This window comes from Aulonocara sp. 'chitande type north' Nkhata Bay, linkage group LG4 (assembly GCF_057382095.1).
Source record: "Aulonocara sp. 'chitande type north' Nkhata Bay isolate Kocher_YH1m ecotype deep benthic linkage group LG4, A_spYH_male_GT1.1, whole genome shotgun sequence".
In the NCBI taxonomy this organism is placed as follows: domain Eukaryota; kingdom Metazoa; phylum Chordata; class Actinopteri; order Cichliformes; family Cichlidae; genus Aulonocara; species Aulonocara sp. 'chitande type north' Nkhata Bay.
Window position 1 is genome coordinate 11,287,649 of NC_141347.1, and position 14,370 is coordinate 11,302,018.

The 14,370-nt window shown below is 40.5% G+C and overlaps 1 protein-coding gene across 4 annotated transcripts in view; it reads left to right on the forward strand.

Moving 5' to 3' along the window:
- pkn1b (protein kinase N1b) overlaps window positions 1-14,370 on the forward strand; it is a 49,221-nt gene that overhangs the window by 23,431 nt on the left and 11,420 nt on the right. For all 4 annotated transcript variants that reach the window (XM_086288386.1, XM_086288385.1, XM_086288384.1 and 1 more), the window contains 9 exons: window positions 2,651-2,951; window positions 3,984-4,129; window positions 4,237-4,357; window positions 6,141-6,286; window positions 7,063-7,276; window positions 7,379-7,573; window positions 7,726-7,835; window positions 8,874-9,017; window positions 9,197-9,272. In XM_086288386.1, the coding sequence (XP_086144512.1) occupies window positions 2,651-2,951; window positions 3,984-4,129; window positions 4,237-4,357; window positions 6,141-6,286; window positions 7,063-7,276; window positions 7,379-7,573; window positions 7,726-7,835; window positions 8,874-9,017; window positions 9,197-9,272 (1,453 nt within the window). The remainder of the gene's footprint in view (window positions 1-2,650; window positions 2,952-3,983; window positions 4,130-4,236; window positions 4,358-6,140; window positions 6,287-7,062; window positions 7,277-7,378; window positions 7,574-7,725; window positions 7,836-8,873; window positions 9,018-9,196; window positions 9,273-14,370) is intronic.

The window sequence follows — 14,370 nt, forward strand, 5'->3', positions numbered from 1 at the left end:
TCCCATGTTAAAATGTCCAACTTCAGTAATGAAATAAGCATTTTTATAGGTTTACTTTGGTGGAAGAAATAGAAATGCCTGCTAGAAATTCTTTTAAATCTGTATAGCCAGTTAGCTGCAAATTATTATTATTATTGGTAACTCATACATTACAGCCACCTTGTTAAATTAAGGCTGTCTGTTAACATTACAGATGTGCAGGCCTGATAATATTTGTTGCCTAGCTCTTAGCTAGCTTTTCATTTTAGCCATAGCCACTAGGTTAATCGTAACTTAGCGGCTAACGTGGTACCGGGTATTTGCTAAGAGTTAAAAAGCTAATGAGAACATTTGTGGCAGCCAGGTAAACGTTTATGATAACTGTTTAATATTTCTGGGTTGTTTAAAAGTTGTTTTAAACAACTTAAGCTTTAGCTTTATTGACCTCCTCATAGAGTGTTGTTCTGTGCTGTGAACATCTACTACAGCTATGTGTTCAGCTGCTAGCTAGGGTTAGGGCTGTGTGCCTGTCTGTCTGCAGGGTTTTTTAGTAAAACTCAGTGTCACCCATAGCTGTTGTTGCCTTTCGGAACAGCTTTAACAAAATTATGTTAAAAATAGTAGAGATTTCTCACGTGACATCATGCACACGAGTTGCTTACCATACTGGACATGATATTTTGAGGTAAAAATATGTATTTCTTAACTGATTGGCGAATGTGTCCTTGAGGCTGCTAGTTATCACTAGATGAAATTGGTCACAAAGAGGGTCCTCCACCAAAAGCATCCTTATGATTGCCTTGGTCAGTATCAGATTGGCATGGTTGCCAGCAGTTTGGATAGAAGTTGTCAACATGACTGCAAATACTTGCTGAGAGAAACTGAGAGAAACACAGTTACTTGAGAAACTGTGACACAAACCAGAAATGGAGAATATTTGTCTTCTAAGTAACAATTGTGCAGCCAGTACTGGAAGGTGCATCTTTTACTGTGCCAGCAAACATTTTCCGTTTCCGTTTTGTGTCACACTTTTCACAGTTTCACTACTGCTTGGAGAATAGCTGGTAAGTGCTTGTAGAAAAGTTAGTGTGTTCAAACTGTGAGTGACCACAGCAGTCTGCTACCGATCAAAGCAATCACAGCTGGTTGGAGATACACAGTTTTCCCTAGTTACCAGTGGTTGTCAGGAGGTCACTGACTGCTCTCTATATCTGTTTTCCTGAGGCTTTAGCAAAGGATTTCCCATCAAGGTCCTGCAAACACTCAGCAACTGGTTGTTGGAATATTCATTTTCCCCTTACGACTGGTTGCCAAATGGTTACTGACTGGTCTCAAGGTCTTAATCACGTGACCCTACATTGCCATCATGGTTGTCAAACATCCAGAATGGCAGAAGAGTTAATGTCAGATGGCTAGCAATCACATATCTGCAAAACGTCAGTCTAAATTCCTGTGTGGTTAATTGTACAGTCCATTCAAGAAGTTTTTAGTTTGATTTTGTGAGTGAAACTGTTACTTTGTACTATTCCTAGCTAATATTAGCAGGTATCTGATTGTGTATTGCTCACGCATAATCTATGGATGCAGTTTGGTAACCAAGCTTGTTAGCATTAGCTGCTAATGTAACGTGTAACACAGGAGGGTCCAACTCCAGTCCTCAAGTGCCGGTGTCCTGCAGGTTTTAGATGTGTCCTTGATCCAACACAGCTGATTTAAATGGCTAAACTACCTCTTCAACATGTCTTGAAGTTCTGCAGAGGCCTGGTAATGAACTAATCATTTGAGTCAGGTGTGTTGACCCAAGGTGATATCTAAAACCTGCAGGACACCAGCCCTTGAGGCCTGGAGTTGGACACCCCTGATCTTCCTCCTTTCTTTTACATCTTATTGTATTCTCTTCTGATCAACACAGTCCGTCCACCTTTTGTTCAGACTTTCTGTTTGAAACACACAGAAAGTTGGCTTGCAGAAAAAAGCTTGTTTCTGACATAGGATTAACTGCTGGGCTGCACCAAGGTCCAGTATAAGAAAAATAAGGATGATTATTAACTGTTAATCATGTAAAACTGTTTTATTAGCGACCAAGAAAAAAAAAATGATGCTGGAAATAAGCTCAAATTAAACTCTTGTGCATCTGGTGATATTCTGTTTTCTCCTCTACTAAATATTGCATCTCATGTATGCTTACTATTATGTTTGCTTACTAGTGACCAATCCAGAAGGAGACCCTGATTGATTTTAGTTTGCATTGTTGCTGTTCTAATCTTCTGTAATCTGGTTAGTGTTGATCAGCAGGAGAGCTGATGTGAGCACTCAGCTCTTTACACACTTAAGTGCTGCCTCTGCTTTGATGCTGCTTCACCACGTCAGCTTGGCAGGTGTCAAATGTTGACGATTCTCTCACAGACGTACAGTTTTTCTCTCCTTTTATCCTGCAGTGCTTCATTTTGTCAAATATGTGCAGGGTGACTGTTTCCAGCTTTTACTGTCATAACCTCAGCTTTGCTCCGTCACCCTGCAAATCAGTTTCTTAGGTCAAACTGAATAATCCTTCTCATAAACAGCAACCTAAATATAGAACCTTTTTTCATGTTCTTGTGGGAAATCACCTTTCCCTTCTCTTTAGGCTCTTTAACAATAACAACCATCTCCTTTTTTTTCCCTTTTTCAGAGTGACACAGACAGGCTGTCAGTGCTCCAGCAGCTCGGTCTGGACCAAAACTCAGACTTTTCAGACTCCAGTGTGCAGCAGCGGCTGGATGAGCACCGCGAGAAGATCCGCAGAGAGATCCGCAAGGAGCTGAAGATCAAGGAGGGTGCAGAGAATCTGCGCAGGGCCACTACCGACAAGAGGAATGCCCAGCAGGTGGACTCACAGCTCCGCAGCTCCAAGCGGAAGCTTGAGTCACTCCAGGCTCAGCTCCAAGAGCTGGATGCTCACATTGTGGTCAAAGGCCATGAAGAAAACAAAGGTACAGTGCTTTACTGTATCTGATTTGGAGCATACATCACATGTTGCCTGTGCTGCTGGAGGCCTTTTTGTGTTTCCTCCTTTTAGATAACACTGAGATGTTAATAAGGCACGCTGGAGCTTTGAGTTAAATGCTTTAACATACCAACATGCTCATAGTATCAGTGCTAATGTTTAGCAGGTAAATTGTTTGGCACCAGGGGTTCCATTCCTGTTTTATCAAATCAGCACCTTTCCATACTCATATTTCCACATGGTGCCTAACGATTATAAAACAGTTGTGAAACTAAACTAAGAAATGAACAACACCTTAATCGAGCTCCAGAACTGTAGTTATGATGTGATGATAACATAAGCCTGAGTAATGCACCGTTTCAGCTATAAGGTGCATTACTCAGCTTTAGGTTTTTTTTCCTAAAAAAAAGTCAGGAATTAAAAAAAAGTCTGTTAGCTTTAGCTGATTCCTGCTACTAGATTTATGCTTCATAAAACATTGGAAGGAGCCAGGAAAGGTGGTTCGGGCATCTGACAAGGATGCCTACTGGGCGCCTCCTGGGTGAGGTGTATGTCCCACCTGGAGGAGGCCCCGGGGGAGACCCAGGACACGCTGGAGGGATTATATCTCTCTGCTGGCCTGGGAACACCTTGGTGTTATCCCCGGACAAGCTAGAGGAGTAGACCGGGAGAGGAAGGTCTGGGCTTGTCTGCTTAGGCTGCTGTCCCCACGACCCGGCCCCGGATAAGCGGAAGAAGATGGATGGATGGAAAATACCGATCTGAAAGTGTCTTTATATATAAACTTTACTCACTTGTAACTGAAACCTGATGCCTCCTTAGGCAGGAAATATGTAAAAACATATAAATGTCTTGTGTGTTGGCCTTTTATGGAGTAAAACAAGTAAAAAACAAACAACCAAAAGAAAACCTACACACAGTTTTTAGCTTCACGTCCGACCATTTGACAAAAGTGATGTTTGAAAGACTGCATCAGAAGCAACCTGACCTCCTAAGCCGACTCTCTTTCTGTTACCAGATTCAAATAAGTCTCCAGGACCCGTCAACCAGACGTCCACCAATCAGCACCGCATAGCTGCTTTGGAGCGGCAGCTGAACATTGAGCTGAAAGTCAAACAGGGAGCAGAGAACATGATTCCAATATATTCCAGTGGCGGTACCAAGGTAACTGAACTAGCACAACCACCAGCAAAAAGTCTTACTCACTATGTTTACTGTCACCTGCACCTTCCGGTGTTCAACCTGTGACATGATCTCTTGTCACTTTTCAGGACAAGAAGCTTCTCCAGACTGCTCAGCAGATGCTGCAGGACAGCAAGACAAAGATCGACATCATCCGCATGCAGATCCGAAAGGCCATGCAGGCAACGGAGCAGTCTGAGGACAACCAAAGTACCTATCGTGCTTTTGTCTCATCTTTCAGTTCCTCCTTTACTCCACCTGTCAGTCTTTCAGCTTATAAACACTGCATATTTTATGATGCGGGCGGATCAATTCTTGGTTCAGAACTTCACAGCGTATAGTCTTCCAGTCAAAAACACACACTCATACGCGCACACACACAAGCGCAGTGTCCATTACAGCCCCCTCACTCTCTCAGGTTAGAGTCTTATTGATGTTCCTGCATCCCCTTGATGTTGCCCAACAACTAAAAGCCATGGCTCATTTAACAGAGGTTAGAGAGCAGGCCGGGCAGATGCGGGGAGCCAGGAAGGGAGTGAGCCTGAAAGGACTGAGTCAGAGATGACAACAGAGCGAAGCGCTGGGAAGGAAGGAGTGAGAGATGAAAGAGAATAAGCAGGCAGGATAAAACAAAGCTCAGATCAGCAGCGACGCTAGATAGGACACCAAGCTCGCTGACTTAGACACACACTTCGATTGGGGAGATGTTTTTTGTTTTGGTCTGTGCCACTTTTCTTCCAGCGTGTTGCTTCTTCAGCTTTTTTTAAAACTGCCAAGTTTGCCATTTTTATGTTAACGCGGATCACATGACTGTTGGTGCATAAATGCAGTCACTCTTGAGGGTATTACCCAACTTTCCAGTTCCTCTCAGCTCCGTGGAAGTCTTTGCATTTAAGCTTTAATGTTTATTTTACACGCTCACTCACAAGGACCTGCGCACAATGTACCCAGCGTGTCAGACGAGCTAGCTGACACGGTGGAGCGTTTACTGGCGCCAGAAATGAGTCAGATGTTTCTCCACAAGTCGGCAGCGACCTCAACCAGAGATAAAAGAGGCTTTAAATGAGGCAGACAAAAACACAATGTCAAATGAGTACTACGATACTACAGAACCTTTCTCTTGGAAAAACTTTCTGTACCGCTGTGACACATGAGACAAAATTATCAAATGTTACGTGTCTGTGGGGGGTATCTGCAATCTCATGAGCCTTTCACCTCAGATATTTCCACAGTAGTTTTGTGGGATTAAGGTCAGGACTTTAAGCAAACTTTAGTAGAGCAACTTGTGTGTTTAGAGATTGTTGTCTTACTGGCTGAGAAATCCATTTTGCTCTCATTCATCCACACAGCATTGTTTAAACAGCCTTCATCTAAATGAGCTGCAGATCAAATGATCTAAAGATCATTTAGCCTTCATTCAAGCAAGCTAGCATGGTTCCTTAATGAGAGTAGTGCTTTGTGCTTGCAGACCTGCAATGCACGCTGTTCGTGTTCAGTGATGATGATGGTGGCTTCATAAACGTGACAGATGTCTTTTATCCTCTTGGAAGCTACCCAGGCCTTAACACTCCTGGCTAATTAGCTAATCATTGCTAACTGACCGGTTTGCAGATTGTGGAGAGTTACAGTGCTCTTACACACATTCTTACATCTGACTGGTGAGGATCAAATTCGTGAGATATGCTTCTGTAACCGTCTCCAGCTTGATGAGGATCAACAGCCTGTTCTTTAAAACCCCACCACAGAGGTTTAAGCCTGGGGTGACCAAGTGTAAAACATCTTTTGTTTGTTTTATGTCTTTAATTAGATTTCTCCTGCAAATTTTGATTTGTGTGGAACTCTCACAGTGTTTAAGGTTATATTTATGAGCAAATGGAAACAAAGGATCCAGTGCATCGTTGGAAAAAAGCCTCGTTACACTTTCTGTTTCTATGTCATATTTAGTCATTTTTGCCCTTTGTTCATGTTGTGTGCTGTTCACACCTTGTCCCAGGTAAGCCGGACCTGTGTGGGGCGGAGCTGCGTGTGGAGGAGCTGTGGCATCACTACCGTGTGGAGCACGCCATGGCTGAGGGAGCCAAGAACATGATGCGACTGCTGGGTGCGGGAAAGGTCCAAGATAAGAAGGCCATTGCTGAGGTCAGAGAGGAGATGGTTGAACTTTATCTGGGTCAGAGATCTACAGTCCTGGCAGTATCATCTGTTTTAAACCCTAAAAAGTTTCATTTGCGTCTCTCCTTTGGGTAGATGGAATAGAAAATGCTGAGTTCTGTGCTGTATGTTGTTACCGTTAAACAGATCCAGCTAGCTGCTTCTCACAATTACCAGTCTCATATGTTAGTCCAACAATGCTAACCAATTACTAGCTGTACCTTTGTGGTGATATCAGTCACGTATCTCTTTGAAAGAAAGTGAAAGAGTCATAACATTTGTTCCTAAATACTGAGCCAATCCTTAAAGTGTCAGTGTTTCTTTGGAAAAGGCAGAAGCAAAAACCTGTACTTTTATTGGTGCAGACACATCCACATAATCCAGAGTAGTCATTTCAAAGAGATTTGGTTACATTTTCTAATTCTGACTTTTTTTTCCTTTAAGCATTGCTAAATAATGTCAGTTTAGCCTCCTCATTTTGCAAGAAAAATAGGAAGTGGATGCAGCAGTTTATTGAAGCATCCAGTGAAACCATTTCTTATGAGGCTTCAGTGAACAGTTGACGGTTCAGCCAAAAGCCCATTTGACCCACAGACCTGTTAATCTCTCAGGTCCTGGTTCAGGTCTTTGCTGGATTTTTCCGGTTTTTTAAGGACAAGACTTTCACCATTTACAAGAAAGACGTTAGCACAGGACAGTATGTTAAAAAGAATCTGAAATCTGTCTCCAGTCTCACAGCTTTGTATTCTTTCTGCGCTCCGCAGGCTCAGTGTGGTTTGAGCGGCTCGTCCCAGCGTCTGGACCTGCTCCGATGCTCTCTGGAACAAAGACTGCTGGAGCTGCCTGAGGATCATCCCAAAGCCTGCCTCATCAAAGAGGAGCTAGTGCTGGCCTCCTCCTCAGCTTTCAGCTCCCGTCACAGCACCCCATATGTCCATAACCAGTACAGCACCCTGATCAAACCATCACCCCTTACAGGTAGACAGAATAAATAGGAGAATAAAACAGCTTTCAGCATATTCAGTCAGAGTTTATTATTAAAAAACGTAAGGTTAATTCCTCTTTGCCTTTTCTTTCCAGGCAGTCTTCAGGTTCGTCTTCTGGGCTGTGTGGGACTGCTGGAGGTCGTCCCAGGGAGAAATAGAGGGACCCCTGTCGTTCTGCCTTCTTACTCCACACCAGATGGACGCTCCTCATTCAAACTGAGCGGCCTCTACAGCCGGAGCACCAGCAGCATGAGCCTCAAGATCCCCAGTAAGAACGAGGACCTCTCGTGTAAGTGTTCCTGGTCTTTTTTTCCCATTGAATTAAGCTCTAGATGACTGTAGTAACTAAAACAAATTGACACTTGAGGCTTATAATTTAATAAAATGCAGCCCCCGGTTGGCAGTCGACATTTTTACTTAGTGTTTGTGTATCTTTAACAGCGGAAGTGAGTGCCGTGCTGAAGCTGGAGAACACAGTGGTGGGTCAGACAGCTTGGAGAACAGTTGGAGAGCAGGCCTGGGACCAGACCTTCACTTTAGAGCTGGAAAGAGTACGACAAAGCACACTCTCAATCTGTTACACTGTCACAGAAATACTGTGGTTCTGGCCTAAGCTGTCAAGCAGTGCTTTCCATGGGCTTTTACATTAGCTACAGTGCATTTGATGGGTTGTTACCCAGAAAAATACCTTCATTTTAAAGTAGAGCAGAGATTTTGTTTTGTTTCTTTTCACTTGGATTTGTTTCCAATTCCTTACTTGGTTTAAATTCACACATTTCCCCTTCAGTATCATCTTCTAGCGCAGCGGTCCCCAACCCCCGGGCCTCGGACCGGTACCGGTCCGTGAGTCGTTTGGTACCGGGCCGCAAAGAGTTGAGGCTCAGGTGTGAAATGTATGGTGTTCAGGGTTTTTATCAGTTTTCAGCGTTATTTTGTCATCGTTTTTATCGTTTACTTGGTTTTCCTGGGTCTTTTCACTTGTGTTATAAATAAATCTTCTTTTTTTCGGTACCGGTACTAGTTTTATTTTGTTGTATTTATCTGCGACACCTTAAAGGCCGGTCCGTGAAAATATTGTCGGGCATAAACCGGTCCGTGGCGCAAAAAAGGTTGGGGGCCGCTGTTCTAGTGCACTACTGGACGATTTCCAGCACAGCTGCTATATATAAATCTCTCCCTGGAAGTCTTGCCCTCTTCGTCCTTGTGCCTCTGTAACGCCCACTGGATCTCCTCCAGTGTGTCAAAATTATGATCATTCAACCAGATTTACATTCTGGTGGGGAGGAGGGAGTTGTCCAAGTCACAGAAAGGCAAATCTGGCGAGCAGAGGGGCGTTAGGAAGATAGTGAAGAAGATTGTGTTGTTCTGCATTGACAGCCTGAATCTGGGAGCAAATTCACAGTGCACAACCACGATGAAGAAACTGCCTGTTAAATGTTTACACTGTCACTGAGCTGCAAATGTCGTTCCTATAGCGATAACCAAGCATGAGCTTAGATCCTGTTTCTTACGGTTTCCCTGAAGCAGAACTGCGGACTTGTTTTTTTTTAATGTATCGAAGCAATCGAATGTTCGTGTTTTGTGATTAGTCCAGGGAGATGGAGATCGCTGTGTACTGGAGAGATTATCGCTCCCTGTGTGCTCTGAAGTACCTGAAGCTGGAGGATTTCCTGGACAACCAAAGACATCAAGTCCAGCTGGAACTGGAGCCACAGGGGCTGCTGCTGGCTGAGGTACTGGGCAGACACATGCGTGAACATTACAGCTCCCTTTTAGTCTCATCAGAACCTCCTCATCATTCATATTTGCCTGCAAACACTAAAACACAAAAGTACCTAAAAAACACAGTCGCTGTGTTTTTTTTACCTCAGGCGCAGACTAGAGTTGTAACGTGTAACTGTGCATGTTTCAGGTGACCTTCTTCAATCCAGTCATAGAGAGAGGCCGAAGACTCCAGAGGCAGAAGAAAGTCTTTTCTAAGCAGCACGGTATGCTCCAGTGTTCACACACAACCTTTTTATATCCATGTTTGGACTTTAAAATCTTTTTCCCAGCTTGCTGCTTTTCTTGTTTCACATTTTTTTTGACAAGCGGATCAAACGTGTACGTGCTCTGCAGCGCCATCTACTTGTGGAAAAAGAGACTTGAATCCACCAGTGAACAAAAGAATGAGAAGCGTGTGTGTGTTAAGTCACCACCGCTGGCTTTATCAGTCTGTGACTGCGATCTGTCATTCAGACATGGACCCGTTTTGCATGATTGCTCCTCACGGCTTCATTCAGACGTACTCAGAACACACTGATGGAAAGTACACCAAGTGATGCATAATGCACGAGGTCAGAGTTTTCTTAACTGCAGCTGTTTTTTGGAGCTGCCTTAATAATTAGAGAGGTTATAGGGATACATCCATAACTGTCTTGGCAAAATAAAAAAGGTTAGAGATCATCTTTGTGAAGTAAAGATCTTGGTGTCATTTGCTGTTAGACATTGTCAGCAAGTCGGGGATAATTAATTTTTGGTAATTGTGTGGATGCCCTCAATGGGCATCCACACTATTGAGTTCCTGTTTCTCTTTATTCTTTATTATTCCGGGTGTTTCCGTACACTTTTCGCCGTGGATCTACTTCCACAATTTTTATGCTATTTTCACCGTTCAAACTCTAAACTGTTCTGCTCTTTCTGCTAATGCCGGCTATGACTTTTGGTGTTTATTACTATTATACTTTTTAAAATATTACACTTTTTTCCTTTAATTTGTCCCATTGAAATGAATGGGAAACTTCTACAATTCTGCTAAAACTTTCTTGTCTTTGAAACTTAACTACTGCCTCATACTTTCACCTAGAAACTCCATTCAAACTTTAAAATGTTCTCAAATGATTTGGCTATTCCTGTATGATTCAGCTTTTTCAGATCTTCTACCGTTTTAATCTTATCCCTCTTTGAGTTTTCAGTTGCAAAATTGTGATTTTTCAGAAAATACATGCGTTGCTATGGTTGCTATGCAATTAACTCAGAGGGGACAGTGAAACTGTTTGAATTTTCTCTTCATGTCCAAACAACTTCTTGCTACTCGCTCAATTTCCACTCAAGCCCCACAAATTATACATCAAAACGTAGGTATTTTTGCTGGCTTTCAGAAAATGTCCCTATCATTGTTGTGGGACTTTGCAAATCTCCTCAGAGTAACACAAAGTCAGAAAACTCTCCATATAAACTCAATGGAGAGTTTGTTCAAAATCACCGCTGGATTTCTCTAATGAGAGGCATTTTCAAATTGTCATATCTCCTTAACGAAGCAAAGTTAAGACATGAGGCTTGTCCCCGTATATGTTCAGACACTCCTGACGCTCACAATTCAAGAATTTCTTTCTCACCTATTACCGTTCTGAAATGAGTTGGACTTGTTTGAGGGTAGGAAATTTGTCCCTCGCTCAGATTTCATCAGATTTCAAACACTGGAAATGAGGCACTTTTTTCTCTCGTCATATCTTTTTGATGGATTTCCACAGAGCCCTGAAAATTTCCATAACTGTTCACCAAAGCCTGCTGTTTCTTATGGTGAAAGAATGATTTTGATGCTCCATATAGATTTAGAGTTACCAAAGGTTGTTTGAGCGCAAGTCAAGGCAGTTTTTGCTTCGCCTCTACTCAGTTACAGTGTATTACAAGTCATATATCTTTAATAATTTGTGTTTTATCTCTGAATTATGAAGACCTGAAGATTCCCCCATCTCTTCTGAATAAAACGATGCCTGAATGACCGTTCTAGCCTCTACGGTTAGGAAATTATGGCCATTTGTTCGAGTGGAATCCTGAATGTCAGAAATACACTGAAGAAAACTCACACCTCTCTCTGTGTCTGTGTCTGTGTGTGTAAGGGCTGACTACAGCAGGTGCAGCTAATTTAACTGACCTACATATACCAAGCCCAGACTCTCCACAGCTCCTCTTCCCTTTACTGTCTGTGTATGTGTGTCTGTGTATCAATATTTCTCCTATGTTTAAGTATTACTCCTCAATCATAGTATTTCTGCTAAAACAAAGTACTTCTGCTACATCTCAGTACTTCTGCTAAATCATAGTATTTTTGCTAAATCATAGTATATTTGCAGAATCATGGTATTTGTGCAAAATCATGGTTTTGAGGCCAAATCATAATATTTCTGTTATTTTATAATATATGTGCTGAATATATTATATGTGCCAAATCATAGTATTTATCCCAAATTATAGTATTTATGCCAAATTACAGTATTTCTGCTAAAAAGCAGAAATAGTCCTTTTTAGCAGGAATTTCTGCCAAAAGACAGTATTTATGTTAAAACATAGTATTTCTGCTAAATCAGAGTATTCCTGCCAAATCATAGTATTTGTACTGAAACATAGTACTTCTGCCCAATCATAGTATTTGTACTGAATGATAGTACTTGTGCCAAATCATAGTATTTGTTCCAAAGCATTGTATTTGTATGGAGTCATAGTATTCCTTCTAAATCATAGTATTTCAATTAAATCTCAGTAGTTTTGTTAAAATGCAGTATTATTGCCAAATCATAGTATTTGTACCCAATCATAGTATTTTTGCCAAATCGTGGTATTTGTGCCCAATTAATAATTCTGTTATGTTATAGTATTACTACTAAGTCGTAGAATATCTGTTATGTTATAGTGTATCTGCGAAATATAGTATGTGTGCCAAATCATAGTATTTATACCAAATTACAGTATCTGTGCTAAAACATAGTATTTCTGCCATATTGTGGTATTTGTGCAAGAACATTGAACTGTTATGTTATAGTATTACTACTAAGTCATAGTATTTCTGCGTTGTTATAGTATTTGTGCTAAAACGTAGTATCTCTGCCAAGCCATAGAATTACTGCAATTTCATAGTTTTTTTTTAGGAAATCTGTTATGTTATAGTATTACTACTAAGTCATAGTATTTCTGCCAAATCATAGTATTTGTGCCAAAGCATCGTATTTGTATGGAGTCATAGTATTTCAATCAAATCTCAGTAGTTGTTGTTAAAACGCAGTATTATTGCCAAATCATAGTATTTGTACCCAATCTTAGTATTTCTGCTAAATCATAGCATTTGTTCCAAATCATGGTATTTGTGCAAAAACATAGTATGTCTGCAAAACCATAGTATATCTCTTATGTTATAGTATTACTACTAAGGCATAGTATTTCTGCCAAATCATAGTATTTGTACTAAATCATAGTACTTGTGCCAAATCATAGTATTTGTTGCACATCATAGTATTGGAACCAAAACATAGTATTTCTCCCAAAGCATCGTATTTGTATGGAGTAATAGTATTTCTTCTAAATCATAGTATTTCAATCAAATCTCAGTAGTTGTGTTAAAATGCAGTATTATTGCCAAATCATAGTATTTGTACCCAATCATAGTATTTTTGCCAAATCGTGGTATTTGTGCCCAATTAATAATTCTGTTATGTTATAGTATTACTACTAAGTCGTAGAATATCTGTTATGTTATAGTGTATCTGCGGAATATAGTATGTGTGCCAAATCATAGTATTTGTGCTAAAACATAGTATTTCTGCCATATTGTGGTATTTGTGCAAGAACATTGAACTGTTATGTTATAGTATTACTACTAAGTCATAGTATTTCTGCGTTGTTATAGTATTTGTGCTAAAACGTAGTATCTCTGCCAAGTCATAGAATTACTGCAATTTCATAGTTTTTTTTAGGAAATCTGTTATGTTATAGTATTACTACTAAGTCATAGTATTTCTGCCAAATCATAGTATTTGTGCCAAAGCATCGTATTTGTATGGAGTCATAGTATTTCTTCTAAATCATAGTATTTCAATCAAATCTCAGTAGTTGTTGTTAAAACGCAGTATTATTGCCAAATCATAGTATTTGAACCCAATCATAGTATTTCTGCTAAATCACAGCATTTGTGCCAAATCATGGTATTTGTGCAAAAACATAGTATGTCTGCAAAACCATAGTATATCTCTTATGTTATAGTATTACTACTAAGGCATAGTATTTATGCCAAATCATAGTATTTATGCCAAATTACAGTATTTCTGCTAAAACGCAGAAATACTACCTTTTAGCAGGAATTTCTACCAAAAGATAGTACGTCTGCTAAATCAGAGTATTTCTGCCAAATCATAGTATTTGTACTAAATCATAGTACTTGTGCCAAATCATAGTATTTGTACCCAATCATAGTATTTTTGCCATGTCATCATATTTGTGCTGAATCATGGCATTTTTGCCAAATCGTGGTATTTGTGCCCAAATAATAATTCTGTTATGTTATAGTATTACTACTAAGTTTTAGAATATCTGTTATGTTATAGTGTATCTGCGGAATATAGTATGTGTGCCAAATCATAGTATTTATACCAAATCACAGTATTTGTGCTAAAACATAGTATTTCTGCCATATTGTGGTATTTGTGCAAGAACATTGAACTGTTATGTTATAGTATTACTACTAAGTCATAGTATTTCTGCGTTGTTATAGTATTTGTGCTAAAACGTAGTATCTCTGCCAAGTCATAGAATTACTGCAATTTCATAGTTTTTTTTAGGAAATCTGTTATGTTATAGTATTACTACCCAGTCATAGTATTTCTGCCAAATCATAGTATTTGTGTGAATTTGAATACTGTATTATCACTGTATTATGTAGTGGCTAAGTAGGGGCTGTTTACTAAGTGCATCAGTGTAAATAGGTCATCTCTTGTGTTGGAGTGCCCTCTTGTGGCGCCTTTTGGGTAGTGCCTTAGTAAACGGGAACCCTGTAAAAAGTGGTATCAGACTGATTTGTAGTGGAGGAATTTGTTGCCAGTTTTCTTAATCTTTAATCTGTATGCATGTTGTAATGCATACCCTGTTCTTAATCATAGAAACCACACCATATCACCTCTCCACATCCTCCTACTGTATGCCATACCTCCCTGTACCATCCATCTGACCGCAATAAACTCCACCTGTGGTAATCTAATCCCTGGATGTCAGCCTCTCCTTCTGACCGAGGATAGTTACTATTGCAGCACCACCCAGCATTAAACTGACGTACACCAT